The sequence below is a fragment of the Terrapene carolina genome, unplaced genomic scaffold, assembly GCF_002925995.2.
Source record: "Terrapene carolina triunguis isolate 2854851 unplaced genomic scaffold, T_m_triunguis-2.0 Scaffold192, whole genome shotgun sequence".
NCBI lineage: Eukaryota > Metazoa > Chordata > Testudines > Emydidae > Terrapene > Terrapene triunguis.
Window position 1 is genome coordinate 593,966 of NW_020664543.1, and position 9,364 is coordinate 603,329.

The window sequence follows — 9,364 nt, forward strand, 5'->3', positions numbered from 1 at the left end:
TTGGTATTTTCCTTCCTACGAAGATGTTATATTTAATTATGTTATGGTTGCTGTTACCAAGTGGTTCAGCTACATTCACATCTTGGAGTAGATCCTTAGGACTAAATCAAGAACTACCTCTTCCCCTTGTGCGTTCCAGGACAAACTGCTCCAAGAAGCAGTCAATGGTGTCTAGAAATTTTTATTGTCTTTGCATCCCATCCTGAGGGGGCCGGGTACCAATTCATATGGGGATAGTTGCAATCTCCCACTATTGTTGGGTTTTCTGTTTTTGTAGCCTCTCTAATCTCTCTGAGCATTTCACAATCCCCATCACCCTCCTGGTCAGGTGGTAATATACTCCTACTGCTATGCCTTTATTTTTCAAGCACAGAACTTCCATTGGTAGAGATTTTACGGTACTGTTTAATTAATTTAAGATTTTTTACCATATTTGACTCTTCAGTGTTCCGTTGATTATCATTCCACTAAGTTTCTATGGTGCCTATTATATCAATATCCTCAGTTAATACTAGGCGCTCGAGTTCATCCATCTTAGTATTTAGGCTTCTTAAATAAAAATAAGGTATCTCCATTAATTTATTTATCTCCTAGAACTGGAAGGGACCTTGAAAGGTCATCGAGTCCAACCCCCTGCCTTCACTAGCAGGACCAAGTACTGATTTTGCCCCAGATCCCTAAGTGGCCCCCTCAAGGATTGAGCTCACAACCCTGGGTTTAGCAGGGCAATGCTCAAACCACTGAGCTATCCCTCCCCCCTTCTTGCATTTCTATACAACCGCTTCTAAAATTTGTCACTATTTCGTTGTCTGCCTTCATGTGATGTAATTGAATGCGACTCTCTTGTTGGTTTCTCTTCAGTTCCTACCTGTACTTTATCAACGTCTGTCCTCTCCTCTTTACAGCTCAGCCCTAGCTCTTGCCATCTCCACCTTCTGATGCTAGCTAATGGTGACCTCTTACAGGGGAAACTTAAGCTCTCACTTAGGGTGACCAGATGAGGGAAAGCAACTATTGGGACACCGGGGGGAGAGGGGGTGCCCGCCGGCGGAGCAACAAACAAAAAACGGCTGCTGGCGGATATCGGGACAATTTGCGTCCTGACCAAAGATCGGTTGCGACAAGGGACACACCCTGAAATATCGGGACGTCTGGTCACCCTCCTGTCACTAGGCCACTGTTGGAGGGGTGAGATACTGCGGCTGGAGTGGGCCAGCCTGTCAGGTTACGACCCAACCTCCCCCCACGCTTCTCTCTCCTACAGGCGCCCCGGGGTGGGGGAGGTGTTGGGAGCAGCCTCTGACCCCCCAGCTGTCTCCAGGCCTCTCCTCGAGCCGGGCAGGGTTCTAGGCTGAGGCACTGGCTCCTGCCCATCCCGGCTGAGGGAGGTGCTAGGTCCTGGCCGGGCTCCCGCCGCCAGCGCGGGAACACCCAGCGCCACAGTTCTGAGGTGAGAGGTGGAGGAGCGCGGGGCAGGGGGGGGGGGGGGGGGGGGGGCGCGCGGGGCGGGGGGGCGGGGGGGGAGTCAGGGCTGGGCGCGCGCCGGCTGCCCTGTGCTGTTTGGAGGCCCGGCCCGGCGAAGGGCCCCGCTCGCTCCGCGGCCGACGCGGAGCCCAAGCGCTTCACTGCGCAGGCGCCGTTGGCGCATCGCTCCGCCCCCTGGGCTTTGCTGGCTGGCGGGGCAAAGGCACGTGAGAGGCGGGGGCTCTGTCCTGTAACCCAAACTACTCTCTTTACCCGGAAATAGCCGCTCTGGCCCGGAAGTGAACATCATCCTTCCCCCCCGCGACTCTGTAGCCGGAAGCGGAAGTACAAGGTCTGTCTACTCTTGGCTCAGTACCCGGAAGCGGCCGGCATCCTGCGGCCGTCATGGCGGCTGGCGGGAGCCTGAGCCGGACGGAGCGGAAAGCGGCAGCACGAGCCGAGATTCTGCAGCAGGAGGAGCAGCGGGACCGGCGCAGACAGGTACCGCCCCTTCCCCTTTGCCCCGGGTCCCTCGTCGGACTCCGCCGCCGCAGCGCGGTCCTACCCCGCCGCGGTCCCCCTCGGGCGGGCGCGGTGGGTGACCGTGTCTTTGCTCTCCGGGTGCCAGGTGTCCCGGATCCTGAAGAAGCCGGTGGGGGAGCGGAACCCTGAGGAGAGCCTGCTCCTGGGCCAGTGTGAGGATATCGTGCGGGAGCTGGAGCGGCGGCGCAAGAAGCGCGAAGGGCTGCGCAGGAGGCAGGAGGAGGTGGGTGCTCGCCCGTGCTGGGACGTTGAATGCCCCTCGTGCGGACCCCGCTATAATCATTGTTATCCAATGAACCGCTAAGCCACGTGAGCACATCAGACCTCCGCCCTCCCTTGGATCCCTGTCCACTTGCCCCGCCACTTCAAAGGCATAGTCCTAATCTTCCAAGCTGCTAAGGATCAGGACCCTGCACGTCTCTGGGACCATGAGGATCACACGACCTAGAGCAAAGCATGTGAGAGATGGAAAATTCTCAGTTGAGAGGAGTCAGGTATGGAATGAAATTCCAGAGTAGACTAGTGAGTCTCAGGTCTAACCTTTGGTAAAGGTGTCCACCATAACTAGAATGACACTTGCAACAAATATTTTTTTCCACTAAAAGAATAAAGTCAACAGCAAACAGAGCTTCCTCTAACTAGAAAAGGGAGAAGAGACAGACTCTGGTAAGGACTTCCATGTTGCTTATCTAACTCTTGTTGCATGAGCTCCAATAGCATAATGATGAGTGGCAGTAAAAAAAAAATGGAGGCTAGTTTCTGTAATCTATAGAATTAGCCTGACAGGGAAACTGTCAGAAAATGGATCAAATTCAGTGGAGAATTGTCCTTTTGGGAAAGGACATGTAAGCGTGTCACTGTCTAGGAGATTTCTAACCCACCATCAAGGTTTAATAGTCCATGTCAATTCTTTTCTATTCAGAGAAGAAATTGTTCCTGACTGGCATTGTATGCCAGCTCCCCCCCCCCCCCCCCCCGCCCCTCCCTAGGATGAGACACTGCAGCTTCCAGGGATGCAGAGTGAGAACCAGGGAGTCAAACTGGTATTTATTTTGCTTTGGTTCAGGTTTGGGTTCAGTTGTATTCTATGTGTTTGGGTTCTTTTCTGGTTCAAGCCATCAAAAAATCCCAAAAAACTTCATTTACTGATTCAAACTAGGTCAAATCAAATTTCAATCTGGTTTAAATTTAAAAAAAGACCTGAAACTGTTTTGATTAACTTTTACATGAATTTTCCTAGTGTTCTTGTGCTGTCAAACAGAATTTATTTTTTTTATGAACAACATGTTTGAACAAACTAAAATAACATCTTGTAAGATTTTCTGTGTTGTATTGGACCTGTGCGGTGAAAGGATACTTCTGAGGCCTGAGAATGTTCTTTCACCACTCACTTGTATTGCTGGAACTGTAAATTGATTCATCTTGGGCATGACATTTTTATGATGTTTCCAGTAGTTTAATATGATTTCTTTCTTAATGAGATGTGGCTCATTTGCAAATGAATCAAGAATTGTCCCAATCCTTTTTTGAGCTTTTCTTCATCCAGATATCTCTTTATTTTTGGAGATTTCATGAGCTTTAAGAAGAAGTTGCAGTTCATCATCCAGTCTTTTAATTTCAGACGTGTCTGACATTGATACTATTACATAATTATTTTCTACTTCTGACTGAAACATTTCCGTTTTCATCCACGTTTTGCTTAAATTAAATTTTACCTTGACTTTGTCTTCTTGTGTCAGTAGGAATTGATATCTAGGATCAAGGTATGCACATGAGAAAAAGATATCCTTTTCAAACAATTTTTTTTCAAATTTTTTAATTAAAGCCATTAAGGATTCCGTAAAAAGAGAAGAGACTAGAAGGGAGTTAACCAGCAATTTGTGTAGAGTGACGCACTGCATCTTAGAGAGATTGCTCTAACTTCCTTGTCTTCTCTTTAGGTTTGTGATGAACCAGAGGAATTAAAGAGAAAGGTCATTGAACTGGCTGCAGCTGTCCGAAATGCGAAACACCTGGTCATCTATACAGGAGCTGGGATCAGCACGGTAGGGTTGAATGGGATGAGTGTTTAAGGCTGCTGGAGCTTCTTCAGCAGTGTTTCTATGCCATAAATTCTACAGAGATCTTTCTTGGCTAGTGAGTGGATTGCATGAGGCCAGGAAGGTGTGTAAGCAAAGTATTAGGAGTCCTAGGATCCTGGATTCAGACTGAGATTGGCCCACGGTTAGGGACTGGACGATGGGCAGGACACCTTCATGTTTTGTCTCAGGAAGACACTTGTTAGTCAGAGAGGCTGAGGCTCTGACTGCGTACAAAGATATTTGTCAGAGCCCTTCTGGGATAGTGTCAAGTGCTAGGCAGCGGCCAAGATCACTGTACAAAGAATGTCCTTTTTGATCTGATCAGTAAGGCCACTCCTTCAGATTTCTCTTCAAGACCCACTTCTGTCCTATAGCCAATACGAAATTGGCCAGTTAATGATGGCTAGGTTGAAGGGCAGATAGGTCTAGCAGGCACTTCATAATTTTTAAGTTATAAAGATCTATTAAAATGGTCTGCCTTTGTGGTCCCTTCTGGGAGAAGTGGGTGTTGAAATCAGGCACATCCCGCCCGTGTATGTCACTTATCACTTTTGATTGTGAATTTTTTGAAGCAGGAACCATATTTTCTTCTCTTTTTCTACAGTCCCTATGGGGGCATGATTCTGACTGAGTTGTCTGGGTGCTACTGTGCTATAGACATTTGTGCTGGAGAATGGCCAGCATAGGCCAGCAAAGATGCCACCATATCTGGAGGAACTATGGAAAGATTCAGGAATTGAGTTCTTTGTGGGGAAATAGGAAATACTGAGTGAGAAAAAGTGGCAGAAATTATATCAATTATGCGAGGGAGGAGAATACTAGGGATCTAATATAAAAATGCAGAAACTGAACGAATGGGGCAGATGGACAGAATGTTGCCCTGTGAAGGATGATGATTCTGGATGAATTGTCGGAGTGAGTTAAGCATGGAGTTCAAACAAGTGAGTCAGACCTGTATGTGCTTCTGTATGAGAGAGGGATGATGAATTTGTGGGGAATGTAGAAAAGTGAGAGTCAGATAAACTAACAAGGTTGGACTGGTGGTGTGGGGAGCATTCTCAGCAGGTCTAATTTTCCTTTTGTTTCTCCTGTAATGCAGGCAGCTTCAATCCCTGACTACAGGGGTCCTAATGGAGTTTGGACGTTACTGCAGAAAGGGAGGAGTATCAGGTAAGCAGATGACATTCCTAAGTGTTTTCCTTCTGCTCTAATGGGGTGACAGTCTTTGCAAACCTCCCAAGAGTATCTTTCTGGGCTGCACAGCAGAAGGCAAAGACTGAATGTGGGATTAACAGCTCCTCTTCTGTTCCTTTTCCTTTCCATTTGCCAGGGCTACAGATCTGAGTGAAGCGGAGCCCACACTCACCCATATGAGCATTGCCTGCTTACACAAGCACAACCTGGTAAGGTCCCCCTGCTCACTAGTGCTCTAGTACCTGGATCTGAAGGGAGAGACTGGAAAATCAACAGAGACCAGTTGCTGGGAGTGTTCCTTGGGTTACTGAACATAGTTACTGTTACTTACGGAAGGTGGCCAGATGTCCACATGAAAACAGCAGGGTTTGTGCTCCTGTAAAAACCTAGTGTCTTATTAGTGTAACCGGGGTGAAAGTAATATAAAATTCTTACTGGTACGGGGGCCCAGAGTGGGCCCCCAGAAGGGGCAGGGCCTCGGGTGGAAGGGGCGGGGCTGGAGGGGGTCAGCCTCCCCCAGCCAGCCCATTTGCACTGCATGGCCCATGCTGCCTGGGGCTCTGGTGGTGATTTAAAAGGGCCCGGGGCTTCGGCCGCTGCCCTGGTAGCGGCAGTGGCCTGGAGCCCCGATAGTGGTGGCGGCCTAGAGCCCTGGGCTTTTTTAAATTGCTGGCCCTGGGGCAGTTGGCCCTTTTGCCCCCCACTCCGTTGGCCCGGGGTGGGACAATTATGCGCTTTAATGTCGTTGCCCCTCTCTCCCCCCACCCCCCTCCACATCACCGCTGCTGACTGGGGGTGGGGTGGGGCAGCAACATTAAAGCGCTGCCGTGGCAAAGGACTCTCTGGCAGTGCTTTAGTGTCGCTGCATACGGGCCGGTACCACACTGTACCAGCCCACTTTCACCCCTGGATGTAACTCCCACCCTTTGCAGCAGCATCTTTTCCATAGCGCGCTCTCTCTCTCTCTCACACACACGCACGCGCACACACACACCCCCTTCTGTTACTGCGGATGGGTGAGGGTCCCTGTTATAAAACTCCTAGCAGAGCGATAGTGATAACTCCTAGCAGAGCTTTATATAGCAGTGGGAGCCCTTTAACTTCTGTCATAAGTGTGTGCTGGTTTCTGTGTCTTCTCAGTCATTTCTTTCCCACCCTGCTTGGACTCTGCCAACTGTGCTCAGATTCTGGGGTTGTACTGAGATCAGTCTGTTTGCCTCATTGGTGAACGCTTTCAGAGTTCCCTGCCATGTCAGCTCTGCTTCCTTCCTTCCAAGGTACAGCATGTGGTGTCTCAGAACTGTGATGGGCTCCACCTACGGAGTGGGTTACCCCAAGCAGCAATATCTGAGCTTCATGGAAACATGTACATAGAGGTGAGTAGCCAGGGCACAGGCTTGCTATTCTGTGGGCTCAAGTGGGTTGTAGGCTGCTGGCCTGTCTCCCCAGTCCACGAAGGATTAAACGCCGCACCTGGAGTCTGTTCAGGCCCTTTCTTCAGGGCACAATGTATTGGTTGCACTGATAGTCTTTAGAAAAACCCCAAATGAAACAGTTTAGCATAAATCCAGCAGCTCTTCCTCAGTCCTCCTATAGACAATCTGCCTAGGCATACCCCTGCCACAGGAACTACCCTACTTCCTGTAGCTCCCACCTAGAAAGCGAGCCCTTTCCGCCCTTTAGGAAACACATGCCCACCCGGGCCCCCCCCCCCCCCCCCCCCCCCCCTTACCTGCTGGGTCTGAATTCCCTACCAGGGCGAAATGCCTATTGTTAAAGGGGCTCTGCCTCAAACCAAGGCTAACTGATGCAAGGCCCCTGGCAAACCTCCCTGTTACATAACTGCATTTCCTTGCTTCCTTCCTGCACAAGGTCTGTACTTCCTGCACACCCAATAGAGAATATGTGCGAGTGTTTGATGTGACGGAGCGCACAGCCCTGCACAGACATCATACGGGCAGGATGTGCCATAAGTGTGGGACACAGCTGAGAGACACAATCGTCCATTTTGGGGAGAAAGGGACCTTGAGGGAACCTCTGAACTGGGAAGCAGCAACAGAGGCTGCGAGCAAAGCAGATGTGATTCTGTGTCTGGGTTCCAGCTTAAAGGTAACTAGACGCTCAGTGAAGATTGTTAGCAGCATTCTCCTTTGGTGATGCACCCTGGCGCGGAGCAGTCTCCTCCCAAAGACCGTGGTGTCAGGCCTCGCCCACCACATGTGATAAATCCTGGTGCCGGGTAGTCTCTCTTCTGACTCTTCCCTCATCCCCTTCCTGGTAATAAATTCCACTTGCTCTCACAGATATATTCTAGCATTCACATCTGCCTTTGGCTATACTGACAGTCTCTATTTTATGCCAGGTTTTGAAAAAGTATCCACATCTTTGGTGCATGAGCAAACCCCCCAGTCGCCGTCCAAAACTCTACATTGTGAACCTGCAGGTGAGATGTTAAAAAATGGGAAAAGCCTCATATGAAATGATTCTGCGCCTACATCCTGCTGTACAGGGGAAGCTGGAATTCATACCCACAAAGAGTCTGGGAGCTAGACAGTGAATTTGAGCAGGGGACAGACTGGGACGTGGGTCCCCTGCCACAATACAAGGCTGTTAGGTCTGGATAGGGTGCTGTGCAGGGATCATATAAGGGTTGCTCATTCAATCTGTCTGGATTTTTATCTTCACTTCCTTGGCCCCCCACAGTGGACTCCAAAGGATGATCTTGCTGCCTTGAAACTACATGGGAAATGTGATGATGTTATGAGATTACTGATGGAAGAACTTGGTCTGGAGATCCCATGCTATGACAGGTATAGAGCCTCAGGCCTGGTGGCTGCCTCATGTTTACTGACAATAATATTCATCTATTTTATAGAGAACTCACCTCCCCTTCACTTCCCTCCTACAAAACAAGTCACTTCTGCCATCCTCGTTTTATAAATGGGGAAACTAAGGCACAGGGAAGGGAAGTGATTTGCTGGCACGGGGATTATAATACGGAAGTTCCAAATTCCCAGGCCTTTGCTGAGACTGCACTCTCCTGTGCCTGTTTACTACAGAACATTCCTCTGCCTGTTCAGCAATATATTTTAATATTTGTAGTTTAATAGTGATTTTCATCGGTGTAAATATGGACCCAGAAGGCACTGTCAACAACTCCTGGCAGAGGTGGGGCAGTGAGATGTTTGCAATGGCAGAGCAGTCCAAAAGCGTGCCTTCCAGGGGAGGGCACAAGAGGTGATTTTAGTCACATAGCTGCTTCTCTGGACTGAGTGAATAGTAGCTGCTCACTGGCTACATCCAGGATGGAGGAGTGTAATTTTCAGCAGTGGGTTCAGTTCCTCTCCGTGGTAGTGCTGAATTCCCCAGCAGCAGGCCGAGGAGCCTTTCTTACACATCTGTCTTGTTTTGGTAGAACAAAGGATCCTATCTTCTCTCTGGCTATTCCCCTTAGCCCCGATGAAGAAGGCAGTCACAGTCGGAGACCCGTGGCACCACCATGGAGCCTGGAGGAGGCGCAGATGCAAGAGCAGCAGCAAGAGCCAGCTTCTCAGCTCAGCCTCTCTCTCTCGGGTGGCTGGTTTGGCAGGGGTTGTGCAAAAGGCTCCAAGAGGAAAAAAGTAAATTGACTTTGTAAATTGCCATTTGAACACTATATTTTTATGGAAATACATCAGCTGGTGCCCTTCCGGATGGCTTTTCCCTACTGCCCTGGACTCAGCTGGGTTTGCCATGGACTCCACACAGACTCTGCTGGTCTGAGGTGGGGGCAACTGGAAAAAACTGCAGGAGCCATACCGTATTTTCATGCAACTATTTACGATGCGAAGACAGAGCTCGGAGGACAGCTGGGTATTGGGCAACGGGGCTTGCAGTCTGAACCCTTCCCCTTAACCTCAGCACTTCACTCTGCTCTCTAGCAGCAGGGGCAGGCTGGTGCACCTGCCCTTTCCCCGCCTGGCGGGGTTCTTTTCGCTAAGTAAAGAAAGCCTGGACTCTCCTGCGGGTCTGTGCCTGGCTGGTGGGGGTGACCCTGGGCTGGGTGCGGGAGCCCGACTGTGCCCGGCCGGGGGGAGGGACGG

At 49.9% G+C, this 9,364-nt stretch overlaps 1 protein-coding gene across 3 annotated transcripts; it reads left to right on the plus strand.

Moving 5' to 3' along the window:
- The first annotated feature begins 1,594 nt into the window (after positions 1 to 1,594).
- SIRT7 (sirtuin 7) lies at positions 1,595 to 9,295 on the plus strand. Of its 3 annotated transcripts, none has more exons than XM_024203181.2 (10): positions 1,595 to 1,965; positions 2,093 to 2,230; positions 3,948 to 4,052; positions 5,188 to 5,258; positions 5,419 to 5,491; positions 6,560 to 6,658; positions 7,155 to 7,391; positions 7,645 to 7,725; positions 7,986 to 8,092; positions 8,698 to 9,295. In XM_024203181.2, exons 1-10 carry the CDS (start codon positions 1,870 to 1,872, stop codon positions 8,909 to 8,911), a joined length of 1,221 nt encoding a protein of 406 aa, XP_024058949.1. In that variant the 5' UTR covers positions 1,595 to 1,869; the 3' UTR covers positions 8,912 to 9,295. The 3 variants fall into 3 exon arrangements, with proteins under 3 accessions (XP_024058949.1, XP_024058950.1, XP_024058951.1); XM_024203182.2 differs by having other exon boundaries at positions 8,737 to 9,295; XM_024203183.2 differs by lacking the exons at positions 1,595 to 1,965; positions 2,093 to 2,230 and adding an exon at positions 2,243 to 2,501.
- Positions 9,296 to 9,364: the final 69 nt, after the last annotated feature.